Below are 20,607 nucleotides of genomic sequence, written 5' to 3' on the forward strand. Positions count from 1 at the left end.
ATCCCCAACCACTCAAACAAATCCTAGTAGGTAGCATGACGAAGATAAATTGCCCATAGTAGTATTTGAATGTCCCATCTCGGGTGTGTTTCTACCTCATGCTCAGTATTTTTAGCATCAGCTCTGGATCCACTGTAACCCTGACCAGGATAAAACAGTTAATGATAGTAAGAGTGCATGTTTTTGTATTTCTACTACCACAATTTCCAGAATTTCCACAATTTTTAACTGGTAATCATTTGTTCTGATGCAACATAATCATCATTGTGTTTGTAATGGAAAGATAAACAGTAGTTAGGCCTGTAATTACCATGCACTGCTAGCTTTGATTCTCACACAAACACATTCAGGTGATTACTAACAAAGTGTTCTTGGCAGAACAATGGTGCCGGTGTAATCCATATAGTTATAGAGTAGTTATAGGGAATTCTTGAGTGGAACTGGACATTTGGACCAAGCTGTTTGTGTGTACAGTGAGATTTATGAAGAGTTTTGTTTAATGGACTCTACTGCCTATACTGTAGATCCAGTCCTAAAAACTCTACTCTTCTCAGACCTAAGAGATAACAGCTCAGAATGAATAACACAAGAGATGAGCAGTCTACTCTGGCATTGCTGTAGGTGAATGAGTCAACAGGAACCGCAGGGGAACTATGTTGGTTTAGCTTAGCTGTATTTGGAAAGGTCACAAGAACACACTCTTAAATTAATGTCAGACTCCTCTTGGTACCTCAATGCTACATGAGCATGAATCACAGTGAAGGCAATGTTTTGGATGTTACAATTCTGGCTGTTTGTTGCTCTTTCCTCTGGCGGGAGGTCCACAGAACTGAGCTGGAACTGCCGTAGCATTGAAAACACTGCCTCATGTTTTCAGTAGCTGTTTCCAGTTCTAAAGTGCTCAGGGCATCAAGTATTGATGTGATATTCAGGCTTTTATTCCAATCTGTAGTATGGATTACATCCATCATACACATACACAAAACTTTTTACCATCATTATCATTTTTTTAATCATATTTATTTAAAATGATTTCAGATGCAAAATCCTCTGCTGTAAACTACTTTTATCTCTTAATTTGGAGGATGGATGAGTTTTGGGAAGAAAGAAAGAAAGAAAGAAAGAAAGAAAGAAAGAAAGAAAGAAAGAAAGAAAGAAAGACCCTTATAACCAGATTAACTGGGTTTACATTATCCATTTTATATTACTGAGAAGATATTGTGTGTCTAAATTAATTAACTAACGAAAGGTTCTTACATAATATAACTATGGTGGCCGAGAAATGCAAAACAAATTAACAAACTCTAAAACAAATTAACAAACCTGAAAACAAATTAACAAATTCGAAAACACATTAACAAATCCGAAAACAAATGAACAAATCTGAAAACACAACGACAAGTCAGACAACTCGGAAACGGTAGGTATCGTTTTTGTGTAGAAACTTACCGATCATTGGACAAGACACCTGTCACTCAAGATATATATGTATAATGTGTAAAGTTCTCCGTTTAAATATAAGAAAATGACACAATTAATCCACAGTAATCCATTCCATCCATCCATTCCAACTTTTCCCTGCGGCAGACTGTTGAACTTCATGTATACCTTGAGTGGCAGGTGTCTTGTCCAATGATCGGTAAGTGTTCCAATCACAAACTATACCAACTTCTTTCGGGTTGTCTGAATTGTCCTTGTGTTTTCGGATTTGTTAACGTGTTTTGCACTTCTTGGCCTCAACGACAAGTCGGACAACCCGGAAAACGTAGATATAGTTTGTGAATGGAAACTTACCGATCATTGGACAAGACACCTGGCATTCAAGATATACAAGTGAATGAAAGGTGTCTCGTCCGATGATCGGTAAGTTTCCATTCACAAATTATACTTACCTCTTCCGGGTTGTCTGACTTGTCGTTGTGGCCGAGAAGTGCAAATCCGAATTTGTTAATTTGTTTTCGGATTTGTTAATTTGTTTTCGGATTTGTTAATGTGTTTTGCACTTCTCGGCCACCGTATATAACAGCTATGTCTGTCAAATATTTGTCGTTTCGACAACACACACCTGTAAACACACCTTCTTGACATTTCCGTGATATACCATATGTATCATGACATTTTTTTCCAAGCAATTTCTCAGCAGTAAAGTGAAGCTGCATTAAAAAACTATTTTTATTTATAATTAAGAAATTAAAACCTTAAGACTGAAAATAACAAAATAAAAATCTATTAGAACATTTTCCAACTTTTCTACTTAGCATCACATCAGCTGCTTCCAGTCAGTTTGTAATTATTAATAAAGTAAATTTAATTAAAAAAGAAAATTAGAAAAGCATATTGACAATGTATCAGTATTAAACTGTCATATCTTCCAGCCCCGCACACACACACACACACACACACACGCACGCACGCACGCACGCACACACGCATGCAGACACACACACACACACACACACACACACACACACACACACACACACACACACACGCACACACGCACGCACGCACGCACACACGCATGCAGACACACACTCTACAGGGTCATCTCACACAGATGGAGTGCATTTTAATCAATAAAGTCTACATTACATCCAGTCTTAATACACAATGTTAGACACAGGAAAACCTCCTCTGCTTCATCCCCTATCTGCTTGCTGCTATTATGACTTACTCCCATCTTCAGATACACAGAGCATCTCTCATGGAAAGTCAAAGTGCAAATCAATAGAGAAAGAGCAGGTCTGGCTCCAACATATCCTATATAATATGTCTTTCTAAAAATATCTATTTATATGACTTTCATTTTTTTGATCTTCCTTATTTTTAGATGAAGATAATGTACATATTATCAACTAGAGGTGGAAAAGAATAAGGACAAGGGTGTCATGAGGATGTAACGCTACAAATAATATACCATGTATGTTAATTGTATTTATACTGCATATATAATTCTTTAATTTTACCCATTCACTTTTTTATAACTATATAATATCTTTATTTCTGGCTATAACATATACATAAGGTTTGTATTAATGGGCTAGTTCTAAGACATCACTGTTTAGATTTACACAGGCTTGTCTGACAATTACTGTATGTCACCAAAATCTGTGTTAAAAATCTGCATTAAACATAGATGCTTAACATTCACTCACTCACTCACTCATTTTCTACCACTTATCCGAACTACCTCGGGTAACGGGGAGTCTGTGCCTATCTCAGGCGTCATCGGGCATCAAGGCAGGATACACCCTGGACGGAGTGCCAGATGCTTAACAAAGGAAAACAAAAATGAAAAATCTAGTTTTTACGTTAAGAGGCGTTTATGCAATGTTTTTCTTGAGTGTCATTGCTTTGTAACAGTCAGTAAGTTTCCTGACAGGGGAAAGTCTTCAGTAGAGCGGTGTTTGTGCTAGGAAGTGAAAGAGTACTATAATGTAAGCAATGTCTTCTCACATTAAGTGTTAGTAAACAGTTAAACAGTGTGTTCTGCTATTCACTTATAATTCAAAACTGATCATTGTGGACAAATCACTGTTGTGAAGCAGAATAAAACACTTTAGAATTTTTAGAAAATAATGCATTTCATGCTGATTGTCAACACCCCAGCATGGATTATATAATGGCTTCCTTACTTTGAAGCACCATATTTTAATATTTCAAATGTCCATATTTATAGTAAATTATAAAAATCTATTTTGATTCTTATTCTTTTTAAAGATAATGTATATGAAATCACTACAGACAATGAGTAAATGTAATGCTAGTCAGCTGTATGTGCTGGCGTCGATACGTGTACGGACCTTTAAAAAGGGAGATGGATCAACATCCCTACAGTTACACAATACTGCAGCTGCTTATGGTATAAATATTGAGCTTATTTAAATATTCATGTGATCTGATGGAGGTTGGTAAAAATGGTGCTTCTTATCGGTACACATACAGCACACAGGAGAGCAAATGATCCATCAGCAAATAGCTTTTTAAAAGCAGGATAGTGCTGCCTCTAGATTAAATCTTAATTATTTTTGACTTTTTATTGTGTGCCTGTTGTTCACATTTACACATGCTGGAAATGTGCATCAAACAAGCAGCTGACACTTCAGATTTTAAAATAAATGCTGCTAGACTCATGGTCATGAACGTCTGTCTTTAAGAGCTCGGCCTAAAGGCCCTGCTGTTCCAGCCTGAGTCACAGTCACCCCTGTTTCCATGGTTATTGATGAGAGCAAGGTGATTATGAATGTGGAGTCGAGTGCTTCAGTACGAACACACAGAGACACGGATACCAAGCAGTTACCATGGAAACATGCAGGATTTTATAAATATGATGTTATTTATAGGAAACGCCTCATGCTTTTGGAAGGGTCAGGGCTGTTCAAGCAATTGTGGGTCCATTAGTAGTGCCTAAAAGGCTTAAAAAGGTTTCTGTGCAATTTTTAGATCAACAACAAAGGTCCGACAGAATGCTTGCAGGACAGAGATGAAACTGCAGTAAGCTGGAACTGCACAGTGCACAGATTTTGTGCATTTGTGTGTGTCTGTGTGTTGCCTGGTTTAATTGGTGGGACAAAATTTTTCTTCCTAATTACATCTAATCAATGCATCTCATTTTTTTTTAATATAGTGCTTTAATTTACTGCTTGATTGCATTTGGTTATTAAACTTGGCTAGGATTGATTTTTATAAATCATGCAATTTTTACAGAATTACAATTTAAATACTTGGGTTATTATCTCTGTCATATGTTTTTATCCTCATTATCAAAAACAGTAGCACTCCTAGCAGCTTTGATCCAGGTTTTCCATTTAACATAGACTAGTCAGTGTTTAGGATGAAAGAAGAAAAATGCTCAGTTTTTTTTATCTGTCAAAGAGTACAGGGCCAGAATATGTTCCCTTGTCATGACTGTTGGGCAGTTTATCCATGGGTGCAGGTGTGGCAGATCCCCAAAATGTATATCAGCTCTTTATTGAATGTTACTCGTTCATATAAAGACAACATTCATAACTCTGTACATTTTAAATTCTAGTGAAATTCTTTTTACCTCTTTGAGTGGCATGCGATTATCAAAGTAATGTTTCTACTTGACAGATATAAGCCGATGTTCACTGTATCACGTGATGATAGAAGACTATTGGGGGAATATTTATGCTGCGCCAAGCTCTCTCTATCTCTCTATTTTTAGTGGAGGAGCAGTGGACAGAATTTTTTAGCATATAATCATAATGCAGTTTTTTCTGTATTAAACACATTTGAACAAAGTATGTTTAAAACTGCTTAAAATGTGCAAGTAAAACTGTTTTTAAATTTGGTGTACCTGGCAAAGAAATGTATATTGTTATTGTGGTCTTCTCCTCAGGTACCTTCTGTTAAAATGTGGTTGTCTCAAATGTCCATATTACTTCCACTTGAGAAGCTCACTTATGACATACACCAAAGGTCTAATGACTTTTGGCAGATATGGACACCTCTCTGGTGCCACATTAACAACCTCTCTTGATCCTCTGTGTTACAGTGTACATTTTGTTATTTGCCTGAATGTGCTATCTTTTTCACCTGATCGTCCACTTTTAATTGTTTTTTTATTGTATCGCTATGTTTATGTACATCTGAGTAACCGACCAATAATAAAAAAAAAGTGCAAGTAAATTGTAATTGTATGTTAGATGACTGTTGTCAACTCTCTAAACTACCTATTACTGAATTTCTATAATAGTATATAACATAAATCAAGTATAATGGGCTTTTGAATTAATATTGTTCGAAGCTAGGTCTTTATTAATGTCCTATTACAACAAAAATCAGCCACTCATACAAATCATTACATTGTTGTTTATTTGTAGGATAAAACTAAATATTAATCACATGATGGGTCAGGTACAACCCTATCTAAAGCTGAAATAAATCCCACACCACTGGCTTTGTGTATTGAACATGTTTACTGTGTTTGTGTATGACTGGCTCAGCGCTCGCTGCAACCCTGACTAAGACTTGTGAATGGAGATGAATAAATGAGTGATGGGGTTTTTTGGAGCATGCATATAGGAAGCTAAAATATCTGCACAATAAAGAATCAGAATATTGCAAATTTTGAGGAAAAATGAAATGATTTTTTTATGCGCTGCAGGAAAGTGAAGTTCCAGGGAAAGGATTATGCAACCTGACACTTGTGTTTTTATTCTGTTTTAGACTGTAGCACTGTTTCTAGCTCTCCCTGCCCCTGGCTCTACTGCATATACAAATGTTCACTGTGTTCTTACCCATATATTATTTAAAACCTGTGCCACATCCTGATTTATATTATAATATATTGAGTTGTTGCTGATTCAGTGAGGTGGTGTTACATGAGATATGTATGCATCAGCAAAGAACTTTACAAGGTAGGACTGTTTCTTAGGATGCAGTTCAACCAGCTGTGCTGTGCGATAACAATGACACTATTTCAGTTTCACACCTTTTAATAACACACACAACAGTATCAAATCTAATAGCATGGTTCCTGTAAAAAAAACACTATTCACATTATCTCTCCTTCTCTGCCCAACCCACCAGCCTCCCACTAACAGGCACACACTCACCTTGCCAGTTCTTATTTAACCTGCGTTCACCTGCCAAGCACTTGCAGTTAATCTGACAGGTTCATTTGGCTTGTCTGCTCAGTGTGGATAGCTGGGCTTCAAGGCAAAGCTGTTTTGTGTGGTCAGTGATTCATTCACTTGCCTTACATCGGCAAGGCCAAACTAGAGCATCATTAAGATTCACTTTTTCTACACTAATGTTTAATTAAGTAAATGATTGGCCACTTCAGCAGGCAGGAATCGGCCATTTAAAACCCTGATTATTCTTTTTGTTCTGTAGCCACTGAATTTCACCTTACATTAAGTAGACTTTGATTAATTACCCTTTCTCTGTTTTGTTTAAACGAGGGAGACAAAGAGCCAAACCCATAAATGAAGCCCGTATATTCATTTTATTCAGACGGTTTTAGTTGGACATGCTTTGAGGCTGTAATGTCTGTGATGCTTTTAATTAACTATAAAGATGTATTGTTTCACAGATTCGAATAGAGTGGCACAGTGATGCAGTGTTCAGTATTGCTGACTCAATGCTTCAAGGACCCTTGTGTGATACAGAGTGGAGTTTTTGTCGCAGGATTTTTGGTTTTGTACAACCTGCCAAAAACATTCCAGAAGGTGGAGTAACAACAAAGGTAGCTATATGAATTGCCACAAGGTTTGATAAAGTGTGTGTGTGTATGAGTGTGTGTGTTCTTTAACACACGTCTCTGTAGCTTATTAGAAAGATGAAACATTGATCTCTGGTACAAAATCTGCCTGTAATAAGGTTACGGAATTTATCCTAGATTTCGATGATTGCTTACCTCATTTAGTAAAATATACAGTTAGGACAATGGTGTACTGATTGCCCTATTATTTTTGTATATATAAAATCTCAAGTGAAATCAAGTGGGATTTGTTTTTGTCATTCTTCTTTATAGTATGTCGTTTCTCTCCAGTACCATGTTGCAACACCCTTACAGTACATAAGACTACACAAAGTGCAGATACATAGCTGTGTGAGATAGGTTCAGGACACAGAATGAAAAATACACAGAACAGTGAACACAGGAAAGCTATGGCTGGTGTGGCAGCAAAGGTTCTATATTGTGTTTGTTAAAAGAAAATGCTTTTATAACATCTATATAATATGATCGCGGCAGCCTGCATCACTATATATAAAGTCAAATCATATTAACCTAGTCTTATTTTATTTACACTGGCAGACTATTCAGTTACACACTAAATGTAAAGAACTTCCTAAGACATATAAAGCTCTAAATAATTCCGAGAGCAACAACTCCCACATATCTGACTGATCTATAGAAACGGAATATCCCATCCTGAGTACGTCACCAATCTGAGGCAGACCTACAGTTTGTCCCGAGACTCATTCACGGCTAAGTGTTTTTTTTTTTTTTTTTTGCATTCCCGGTAAATGCTGCAGTAGTCTTCCATTACTAATGCTCGATAGCTCTGAGGGTTTCTTAAATTAGGTTAAAGGTAGATTTGTTAAACCTGATCTTTTTACAGTTATTGGGTCTTGGGTCAAATCTATGGGATAATTTGTCATTATCATAGATTTGAAGGTAAAAGTTATTTTACTTACTTCGTTTAAGCATTTTGACAGGAGGACGTAAATCCTAGGTTTTACACCATTATACTAATATTGGATTTTACTTGCACACCAAGGCTCTATGTTTATAAAATGGCAGCAGCACAGGAGTCGTGAAGTAAAATGGCAAGTCCTTATTGGACATGAAATTCTACAAAGACACCTCTGTGGCTTGCAGTGTAGCCAGATGGCACACAATAAGTATGCATTTGAACAGATTTAGTGTTATGGGCATCTATTATAGCCTAAGCCAAACTCCCCTTGTATTTTCAATCTGTTCTCTCAGCATCTTTAAAGTGTGTGCGCGTGTGTGTGTGTGTGTGTGTGTGTGTGTGTGTGTGTGTGTGTGTGTGTGTGTGTGTGTGTGTGTGTGTGTGTGTGTGTGTGTGTGTGTGTGTGTGTGTGTGTGTGTGTGTGTGTACATACAAGTGGATGAGGGGATGGGATTTGTTTTTTGGATTTCTGTTACTTTTATTTATTAGTAATGATTAGCAGAGGAGACGTCTCCCTAACTCAATAAATAATTTCTTACATGAAATATAATGAAATGGAGCCAAAAAAGCCATATTAAGCATGTACACACAGCAAGTTTCCAAATAATCAGGTATTTGTCATGAGATCTGAACTATTTTTGCATTAGATACACTTAGGTGCAGTGCAAGAGCTATGACTCAATGGTTTTGTGGAGCTGAAATGGATAACATACTGACTGGGAGAAAAGAGTCAAATATCATCAGACAAACATTATCATTAGCACAGATATGCTTCAGAATAGTGCATGAGCCATAGTAGAAGGATGTAATGGTGAGCTAAAGCACACACTGAAATCTTGATTTTTCTATATGAAATGCCAAAAAAGCCAAAAAGTGAGAATTGTTGCTTACTCTTTGTAACATTGAACACTGAACATTGGCATTTAGCTCAAATGAGTTACTATAGTGAGAGATGGTCCTTGCACTTCCGTATTAGAAACACAATATGGGAAAGAAGAGCTATGTTAACGATTCAATACATGAATTTTTAAAATAGACATTATTTTAAGCAGAGGGTTTTGTATGCGTTGGATACAGCATGCAGTAATATCACCAAACTGTTTTTTTTTTTTTTGGCTCTGATTGCAAAAGAGAAACTACATCAATAATGGTTCCTCACATAACTGTAGCTCAATGAATCCTACTTTATGGTGATGAGCACTAATCATTTCCTAAACACACATACACAAACTCACACACACACAGGCCACATAGGCAAATAGTGATTCCCTTTGAAAAGAACTGTTTCTCATGTTTCATTGTTTCTTCACTTTATTTACATATATCCCCATGATTAAGATTTTATCATCAAATGCATGGATGTTTTTGAATATTCATTAAAGATTTGATGGGTGGAAGATATAAATGCTGAAATATTCATGCTTAAATATGAGTAGGACACATAAGGAGATGTAACTGGCATGTATTTTTCCAGTAGCTCTCTTCTTGTCTTTTGAAATGATTATCCTTTACTATCCTCTGTACACTCCCACACACACTGTCACTTTCACTCTGTGCACACACAAAATAGCTTCACAACAAGCATGTAGGCCTGCAAAGTAGCTTGCATTTACATTTACATTTACATTTGGCATACGCCATTATCCAGAGTGACGTACATAAGTGCTTAAATCTCTAACATTGGATACATTAATGCTGGCTCACTAGGTTACATACTTAAGATACCATGAGTTTAAAACATTTGTTCAAAGTTACAACGAAAAAAGTGTCAAAGGTTGTTTTTTTTTTTTTGTTTGTTTTTTTGTTTTGTTTTTTAAAATAAATGCAAAAGATAGGGAAAGAAGTGCTAGTTGAAGTGTTTCCTGAATAAGTAGGTCTTCAGCTGCCATTTCAATCCTTAATAGCAATAACTTTAAAGACATGATATAAGCATGGCAACAAGCTGAATTAACTTTAATTGAACTATATGTTCTAATTTAACTTAGGCTCAGTGAGATTCTTAAACAAGCAACATAGAAAATTAAGAGCATTAAGAGATGCTGGTTGCTGTTAGTCATTTTAAAATGGTTAAATATAATTAGACAAATATTACAAAGAAAGGTTACTATTCAAGTCTAATCTAGTATGCTGGTTTCTTTACTCTGTAATCACACACATGAACATCCTCTGCCCTTTTTTTGCCTTTTCTCCAACCCTCCAGGCCCAATTTATTAGTACTGCTCTACTGCTGTTTTCTTTTTCTATGCCCTGATCCACCCTCATCTTAGGTCTCAGAAAAGTGTCCTTGTCGAACATGACACTGTATACTGTACACAAATAGAAACCTTCAATTCAAATCAATTCAAGTTTATTTGTATAGCGTTTTTTACAATGGGCTTCGTCTCAAAGCAGCTTTACAGAACATAAACATAGAACAGAAGTTAAACATAAGAAGAAAAAAGAATTAATATAGTAAAAAATTAAGATATATATAAACCTTCTCTTACCCAGTAAAACTGATCCCACATCCAGTGATTTCTTTCAAACTAAATCCATAAGCAGTCGGTCAGTTTGAGTAATGCAGAAATTGAAACCATTATATTCCAGAAGTATGCCAAATACGTGCTGTGTTAATAGCATGGTCAGTCTAACGGGTTGGCAAAAACAGAGTAAAACATACTGATTTATGCTCACGCAGATCCACTGGATAAGCTCCTCCTACACAAGGGGAGGTCACATGCTATCTGAACAATTGGCCAAAAAGAAATGTGAGCTTAGAAAGCTGAAACAGGAGCTTGCTAAGCATGCCAGTAAGTACCCATTAGTCCCTTCTCTTGAGCAGTGATGTAATGAGTATTATCATCAATCACGCACAATCATACTCGACAAGACACTCTCTCTGACACAAATCCTTGTGATTTCTACATAAAACAGATGCAATTAAAGGGGTAATAAGTGAACAATTCTCATTTGTAAATGAACCACTGAAATGGTTCGTTATGAAGTGATCTTTAAAAATGAAACTCGAGCCGTTTGTCTCTGAGAACCAGTTGCAAGGATATACTGGTTTCAAAATTCCTTCTGCTACTCAAAAAGAGGCATACCTTGGATGAATTGATCATGAGTCTAGACTAATCTGTCTATAACTGTCAGAACGCAGCCTGGCCTTTGTTGGTTTGTCCTTGAACAGGTTACAGCAGGTATCTTGCAACATGTCATAACTGATCCCTTTTATTCATACCCATATATGTAGTGACTGTGGAAAATATCAGGCCCCTACTATTGACTCTAAGTAAATAAATGCAATTAAAATAGAAAACCAAGTAGAAAATGGGAAGACAAGGGAATCACAAAAACCTTTTTATTCAACGGATTCCTTAGCTAGTGAGCTTACTAACAATAAGAGTCCTATCTTGAGCAACAATGAAGAGGAAGTGAGGTTGTTCATCCACAGGTACAAAAATAAAAAGAATCATAAAGAATAATAAATAAAAGAGAAATTAAACTAAAGAGAATCTTTCATGCCTTTTGGATGACAATGGGTTTTTTGGTTTGTTTATTTGTTTTTTCCAGGCTACACACACTGTGATTGAGAAACTTCAGTGACTATGACCTGTATCTCTCCACCCTCAATCCTCAGTCTAGAGATTTGCCATCAGCTCTGACACATCATATTTAAAACAGCAGGAAGTGGAAGAAAGGTTCTGCATTTTACCTTCATACATTTGTTTCTTGGTATTGTGTCTGCAGGGGTCCAAAACTAAATTATTTGCCATCACTTTCACTTAGTATTCGACTCATAAACCCAGCAAGGCACTTGTGTTACTGCGTTGAACCATAAAATAGCAAAGAATAAACGATTGTGGCCTGTAATGGTCTGACATACAGTACAGAGAGTTTCTGGAGATTATGCTTTGCCCTTAAAATCGAGCTGAGCTGCTCTCACTATTCAAGATGATTTCGAGGGCCTGTGTAAGCATTTGATTAGTCTGGATTTCTCTGAAATTCCCTGAAACTTCCTGATAGAAACAACTTTAATGGTCTGATTTGACAGATTAATTATAGTCCTCAGCTAAAAGGTTTTTCCCTTGATAATCAAACAGTACAGGATTATTCATGTGTTTATCTGGAAATTGAATGTGGGAGGAGAAGTTAAAAGTTCAATTCAATTCAATTCAAGTTTATTTGTATTGCGCTTTTTACAATTGACATTGTCTCAAAGCAGCTTTACAGAACATAAACATAGAAAAAAGGTTAATATAAAGAATAATATAAAGACTAATAGAATACAAAATTCAAGATTGATATTAGATTAAATAAAAGTAGGTTTGTGACTGTGTTAGGTCACATCAGGTAACATTAAATTTCTATACATTCCTATCTGTGCTAAACACCATTAAGCTAATCATTATTATTGTTGTTCAGAATGTCACCTTCTCTCATAGCCTTTTTTAAGTCAGCATGAAAAATATTCAATGAAAAGAATTTCTAAAAAAAAATCAAATTCAAAATAAACTTTTCAAGAGTAAGCAATTGGTGTATTTGATCTTTTGCTTTTGGTTATATTTACCAATCAGCTTTAACATTAAAAGCAACTGCCTAATTTTGTCTATCTCCAAAATATCTCTGAATTGTTAAGGTATGGGCTTCTGCAGACAAGACCTCTGATGGTGTATCTCAGTCTGAGACATTAGCAGTAGATCCAAGTCATGTAAGATGTGACATCCAAAAGATTGAGAATTGTTGAATTTGAAGGCTGCCTTGTGAAAGAGGCAACTGTCAATTGTGTTGCCATGAAAGGGTGTACTTGTTCGGCAACAAAGTTTATGTAGGTGGTATATCTTAGAGTATTAACCACATAAATGCCAGGCCCCAAGGTTTCCCAGCAGACCATTGCCCAGAGCACCACATTGCATCAGCAAGATGTAATTTGCTGTGTGTTCTGAACCTTACAGTTATAGCCAGAATTAACTTTTTTGGTAATTTGATCTGTCCTTTGTTAGAGTCTCTCACGTCCTTGCACTTGCCCATTTTTGCAATTGTAACAAGATTTATTAAATCTTATTAGCTTCATCTGTCAATGTTTTTAATGTTATGGCTGATTAGTTTATGTCAGTATAATTACTTATTTTATTCACTGGCACATTACCTAATCGTTCAATTGGCCCATTAAATAATTAATTAACGCCAATGAAACATTACTATTAGTAGTATAACCAATTATTCACCTGTCAATCAGTTATTCCTGTATTGTCAGGATATGAGTGTTTACATATATGTGAAAAAAGACAGCTCTGAATCTTTGACTGTTCTTGATAAGGATGTATTCTCCCCCTCTTTTTTATTCTCAAATGACCAAATGTACAGGTGGAAAAATTGCAGAGCATTTCGAACATAGTCTATGAAGACTATCTTAATATGACTAACATAATCAGCAGCGTTGCAAATCCCGTAGTAATAAACCAGTCGGCTTGTTTTTTTTCTTGTTTAAGCTCCGCATTCCCTGCAGCTAAAGCGCATTTTGATTTGAGTACAGATGTAGTGATGCAACATTAAAAGGCTGTTATCCGTAAGAACAAGTCACAACATGTTGTGTATGTTGAATGTCGACAGAGATAAATAAGACTAACCTGAATCAAAATGCGAACCTAGAGCAAAGCCGGGGTTGAAATACGACGCGGACATGATCAGGAGCGCAAGAGTAGCGGACATCCTCTCGATCCCGAAAATGCAGCTGAGTTTTGCATTAAAACGGATGTGTCCCAGATAAATTAGAGCAGCGTTGCAGGAATTAGTGCTGTTTTCTTTGGTGCAGAAATGTTCTCTTTACATCCCCACATGTTAGAAGCTTACAAACGACCAGATGTGCTTGGACGATTTCTGCCACCTCGGAGCGGCTCATCAGTGCGTGGTGTGAATGCTCATCACGGCAGGCCGCTGATTTTTCTTCCCATTGCTCCACATTAGCCTGGATGTGAATATTTTTGCTGCACCAAGCGAAGAGCAAAGCCGATGAACCATTTCCTTCCAACAACACACGCAGGGAATCAATCCAATTCAAATATCTAAAAATGACAGCAACCACTATCCGAATAGCTGCATAGAGAAAGGAACAAAATGCAAGCAGACCACATCCAGGTCAGAAAGTGTGTGTGTGTGTGTGTGTGTGTGTGTGTGTGTGTGTGTGTGTGTGTGTGTGTGTGTGTGTGTGTGTGTGTGTGTGTGTATGTATATATATACACACACACCACGTAGTTAATCTAATCTATTCACGATTTAGTTTGTGGTGTTTGGATGGAGCTGATGGAACTAATTAAGCTGTAAAATGGAGCTATCCAGTGCTGAAACAGACCTCCATCCTGCTCTGCCGCTGCTTTGCGCTGGAATGAAGCTGATGGGGGAGGGGACGATGCACCACAAACCCTGCTTGAAGAAGCTTTCAGCCACAGAAATTATGCTAACATTTCACACTCACACACACACACACACACACACACACACACACACACACACACACACACACACACACACACAAGTCGGAAAGCATACGTGCGGGGCAGAATGTTTTCTTTCACACCGGTTCTGTCTGATGCTCAATGCAATGATTCACATAAATGCTTTACAGACAGGACCTGTATAAATGACATTCATCTGATGATTTTTAGCCACCTCTTTAGTGGTGTAGTAGTGATATAATGCACTTTGAATTCATCAGGATTCACATAACTATATAGTCTTGCAGTACCACAGAGACCTAAACACTACAGTACACCAAATATCGATCTAATCAATCTGCTGAATCAATTTCATTGAAATTCTCTGATGAACTCAACTGATTTTATATGATTTTGTATTCACTTAGTAATGAATACTTGCCCAGTACTGCAACAAGTATTGTTGCCAAACAGATACAGGTCTACTTTAAGGATCAGCTCAGTTTACTGTTTGCTTTTAGTTTGCATGTTTTTCTTCAGGTCCTCTGGGTTTCAATCTCCTGTCAAATCATGTCAGTAGGTGTGAGACTGGTGTGAATGAGTGTATGAACCGTGCCCTGCAGTGGACTGGTATCCTGGGGTGAATTCTCCTGGGGTGAATTCTGCCTCATCTTGCACCTAATATTCCCAGGATAGGTTTGCTTTCCATATGAAGATAAAGTGGTTGCTGAAGATGAAAGAAGAATTTTCCTAAAAAGTTTCTAATGGGAACTAGATCTCAAACACTCCATAGTAGAGTTCGACATACTTTTAAACTTTTAAAGGTTCCCTAAAGACGTATGTGTTAAGTGAAGCAATGTTGCTGGGAATTTGTGTCAGTATTAATGTCAGAAAATGTCAGTATTATTGCTGGATTAAGAATCATTGATCAAGCTGATGCTTTAAAAACAAAATGGGCTACTAACATCCATCCATCCATCCATCCATCCATCCATCCATCAATCAAACTGTGGGAGAAAACCAGAAAACCATGAGGAAACCCACACAAACATGAAAAGAACATGCGAAAACACTCTACAAACAGGAACTCAGGCACTAGGGATCGAACACAAGTTGCAATGCTTCCCACTGTACCTCCATATTGAGATAAAGTCTCTAATTCTACATAATAAGTATGTACAGCATACTGAGTCATGCTAGTGTTCAAATATTATTTGAGAGGAAAAACTCCCAAAAAATGGGAATGCAAAACTAAAACTGTTGTAGTAACCTATGCAAACCATTTCACAGAATAGCTTAATTGCATTTTAACTAGTTTGCATCAACAAACAACATGTTTGGCATAATGCTACACTTATTGTAACACTAAAGGTTTCATCTCATATTATGAAGAAATATTCACACACATCCCACAAGAACATGATCTGTTATCCCTCCTGAGCTCTATTGATCTCTGGGGATCATCAGCAGAGGTTTTATTAGCCCAGCACTTGGTCCCCTGTGTGACATTATTTCAGAGATAGAGCTAAAATGTCAAGTATTCTGTTTCTCTGATTCACCATGTCATGTGTTTAGGGTTGCCGTGGAAACACTATAAGAGGCTTGTATGTGTACGGGGTACTCTGAGCTCAGCTGTCGTTCTATCTCTCGTTTTTCCTGTGTTACAGCCATCACTCTTTTTGCCTCACACACATACACACAGACTTCTCATTCTATTTGCATTTAAATAGCTGCAGGTGGCACATTTAGATGGACTGAAATGGCTAGTGACCTTCATTTATCCCAAATGCCAAATGTCAGTTCAATTTAGAGTTTCAGCTTTATGAAAATAATAAAATTGTAATCTAATGTCAGCACTGCTTATTTCTTTGCTGAAAAAATAGTTTATGAACAAATAACAAATCCCTTTTTAAATGCGTTTTTGTAACAGTCACTCGTGTCTAAATCAGTTCATGTGAAATGTATTTACATAAACAGTGATGTAATAAACCAACTACACTTCACCACACCTTAGACTTGTTAACAGCAAAACACCTACTAATATTAGACTACCGTGTTTATGGAGCTGTCCGTCCCAGATTTTTTTTTTTTTTTATTTTTTTTTTGCAGGGCCATTTCATGTGATTTGGATTAAATGTGATTGTATCTGGTGAAGTGAGTTTTCACTAACAGCTGTAATTGGCCCATTTCTATTATAAAATATGGGTTGCTTGGAGGTTATAGATTCTTCCATGGTTAGACATTTGCATTATATAAATTTCAATAAGTTACAGAGGCAATAAATTTCCAAGTAGGTGAACAGTCCCAGCATTTTAATCTGCACTTGTTTCTTCTATAAAGCTTGGATATGTAAGGGTAATTATTATAGTGTCAGAGTAGCACACAGGAAATTACATTTTCCCCACACAAAAGATTGTCCTGCTCTGTGGAAGGCAGTTTAGAAATTTGCTTCAATGGCCTTAATACATACATACACACAAACATGCAACACAAACAGAACTCTGTGCTTGTTTCTACTTACTGCTCATTGTCAGTAGAGTTTGTGACTGTTAGATGCAGACCATTTTATTTACCACGGGAATTTACTACTGTTTACATTGTCGGAGTTTACATTCCTCCTAGCGCTAATGCTAAAGAGGCGCTAAGTGAGCTATACGGAGCTATTAGCGACCTACAGAATGTTCACCCCGACGGACTTTTTATCATCGCCGGAGATTTCAACCATGCAAATCTTAAGTCAGTGCTCCCTAAATTCCATCAGCATGTGGACTTTGCTACGAGAGGTGAAAACACGCTGGATCTTGTTTACACAAACATTCCCGGCGCGTACCGTGCGGAGCCCCGCCCCCACCTCGGCTACTCAGACCACATCACTGTTATGCTAATTCCTGCATACAGACCACTCGTCAGACGCTCAAAACCGGTTCTGAAGCAGGTGAAAACCTGGCCAGCAGGAGCCACTTCTGCTCTTCAGGACTGCTTTGAGTGCACTGACTGGAATATCTTCAGGGAGGCTGCAACCAACGGCGACTCCGTCAACTTGGAGGAGTACACGTCAGCAGTGACCAGTTACATCGGCAAGTGCATTGATGACGTGACCGTTTCCAAGACCATCACTACACGCCCCAACCAGAAGCCGTGGATGAATGCTAATGTGCATGCTCTGCTGAGGTCTAGGGACCTAGCCTTCAGAACAGGGGACAGGGTGGCCCTAAGAACAGCAAGGGCCAAACTGTCCCGAGCCATCAGAGAGGCAAAGCGTGCACATGCCCAGACAATCCACAGCCACTTCCAGGACAGCGGTGACACCCGGCGCATGTGGCAGGGCATACAGGCGATCACAAACTACAAGACAGCTTCACCTGCTTGTGATAGCGACGCCTCCCTCCCAGACGCGTTGAACGAGTTCTACGCTCGGTTCGAGGTACAGAACAACGTTACGCCAAGGAAGACCATCCCTCGTCCCGACGACCAGGTACTCTGTCTATCCACGGCCGACGTGAGGAGATCTCTATGCAGAGTTAACCCACGGAAGGCTGCTGGACCAGACAACATTCCTGGCAGGGTGCTCAGAGAATGTGCGGAACAGCTAGCGGATGTCTTTACGGACATCTTCAACATTTCCCTGAGCAGCGCCGTTGTTCCTACGTGCCTCAAAACTACCACCATCGTTCCTGTCCCAAAGAAGTCTACAGTGTCTTGCCTCAATGACTATCGTCCCGTTGCACTCACACCCATAGTTATGAAGTGCTTCGAGAAGCTCGTCATGAGGCACATCAAGACCCAGCTACCACCCTCACTTGACCCCCTACAGTTCGCGTATCGTCCAAACCGCTCCACAGACGATGCCATTACCACAGCCCTCCACTTAGCCCTCACCCATCTGGACAATAAGGACACTTATGTACGAATGCTGTTCATAGACTTTAGCTCAGCATTCAATACAATCATCCCTCAGCACCTGATTGGGAAGCTGAGCCTGCTGGGACTAAACACCTCCCTCTGCAACTGGATCCTGGACTTCCTGACTGGGAGACCTCAGTCAGTCCGGATCGGGAACAGCATCTCCAGCACCACCACACTGAACACTGGAGCTCCTCAAGGCTGCGTGCTCAGTCCACTGCTGTTCACTCTGCTGACTCACGACTGTGCAGCAATGCACAGATCGAATCATATTATTAAGTTCGCCGATGACACGACCGTGGTGGGTCTCATCAACAAGAACGACGAGTCAGCATACAGGGAGGAGGTGCAACAACTAACTGCCTGGTGTAGAGCCAACAACCTGTCTCTGAATGTGGACAAAACTAAAGAGATGGTTGTGGACTTCAGGAGAGCACAGAGCGACCACTCTCCGCTGAACATCGACGGATCATCTGTAGAGATCGTCAAGAGCACCAAATTTCTGGGTGTTCATCTAGCGGAGAACCTCACCTGGTCACTCAACACCAGCGCCATCACCAAGAAAGCCCAGCAGCGTCTCTACTTCCTCCGAAGGCTGAGAAAGGCACATCTCCCTCCCCCAACCCTGACCATGTTCTACAGAGGGACCATTGAGAGCATCCTGAGCAGCTGCATCACTGTCTGGTTTGGGAACTGTACGATCTCGGATCGCAAAACCCTGCAGCGGCTAGTGAGGACAGCGGAGAAGATCATTGGGGTCTCTCTTCCCTCTATCATGGACACTTACACCACACGCTGCGTCCGCAAAGGCAACAGCATTGTGGATGACCCCACACACCCCTCACACACACTCTTCACCCTCCTGCCGTCTGGAAAAAGGTACCGAAGCATTCGGGCCCTCACGACCAGACTGCGTAACAGTTTCTTCCCACAAGCCATCAGACTTCTCAATAACCGAACTGTACTATACTGAGCACAACATACACACACATCATCTGTATGGACTGCACAGACCCTCACAAAACACACACACTGTTTTGCACACTTTTCTGCTGTTTTGCACATATTGGACAATATCTCAGTCATCTGCTGTTTTTTGCACAACTCCATATATAATCCAAAGGACCTGCTGCTAAGAACCTGCTGCTGTTCATTCTTTTACTGCACAAAATATTGTTTGAACATTCAGTATTTACACCGGTCGGTCGGCGCTGTTTCTGTTACTGTTTATTGTCTTTTGTGTATTGCATTTTTTGTACTTTTTGTATTGTCTTGTAACTTAATGTCTGCACTGTTTTTGTCCTGCACTGTCTTTTGTCCTGCACTGTCTTGCTTGTCTTGTCCTGCACTGTTTGCACCAGGTTGCACAGTTGCACTTTATGTGGCTAAGACTACTTACATGTCCTTAGCCCTGTCTTTGTTTTATGTAGCACCTTGATCCTGGAGAAACGTTGTCTCATTTCACTGTGTACTGCAACAGCTATATATGGTTGAAATGACAATAAAAAGCTTCTTGACTTGACTTCTTGACTTCTTGACATGCACACAGATAAATGGATGGCTGGGTGGATGGACAGATGGATGGATGAATAAAGAAATGGATGCATAGATGGATGGCTACATAGGCAGAGTGATGGATAGATAACAGATGAATGGATAGACTTATAGAGATTGATAGATAGATATTGATAGATGACAAAGAAACAAAATGGATGGATAGATTGAGTTAATCTAAACAGATGGAAACATAGATGGAAAGACAGACAAGCAGGCAGACGATAGATAGATAGATAGATAGATAGATAGATAGATAGATAGATAGATAGATAGATAGACAGACAGACAGACAGACAGACAGACAGACAGACAGACAGGTGGATGGATGGAAGGATGGATGGATAAATGGGTGGATAGCTATACAGGCAGAGTGATGGATAAATAGCAAATGGATGGATAGATAGAGGGACAGAGAAACATATGGATGGATAGATAGCATATGGATGCATAAATGGATGATGTTTGCACTTTATGTTACAAAATACTGGAAAAGTAAACAGAGCCCAATTTCCCCTGAGTTTACATGTGATGCTAAAAATATCAATAGTGCACTGCACAACCAATCT

The 20,607-nt window shown here is 38.6% G+C and overlaps 1 protein-coding gene across 3 annotated transcripts in view; it reads right to left on the minus strand.

Moving 5' to 3' along the window:
- aatkb (apoptosis-associated tyrosine kinase b) overlaps nucleotides 1-14,530 on the minus strand; it is a 43,491-nt gene extending 28,961 nt beyond the window's left edge. Inside the window, exon 1 of one of the 3 annotated variants that reach the window (XM_027163124.2) lies at nucleotides 13,778-14,527. In XM_027163124.2, coding sequence (XP_027018925.1) covers nucleotides 13,778-13,859 — 82 coding nt within the window. In that variant the 5' untranslated portion in view covers nucleotides 13,860-14,527. Of the gene's footprint in view, nucleotides 1-10,654; nucleotides 10,805-13,777 lie in introns of those variants that run through there. The other 2 variants (XM_047817214.1, XM_047817216.1) reach the window with 2 other exon arrangements.
- Between the last annotated feature and the right edge of the window lie 6,077 nt (nucleotides 14,531-20,607).

Source organism: Tachysurus fulvidraco, chromosome 8 (genome assembly GCF_022655615.1).
Source record: "Tachysurus fulvidraco isolate hzauxx_2018 chromosome 8, HZAU_PFXX_2.0, whole genome shotgun sequence".
Classification (NCBI taxonomy): Eukaryota; Metazoa; Chordata; class Actinopteri; order Siluriformes; family Bagridae; genus Tachysurus; species Tachysurus fulvidraco.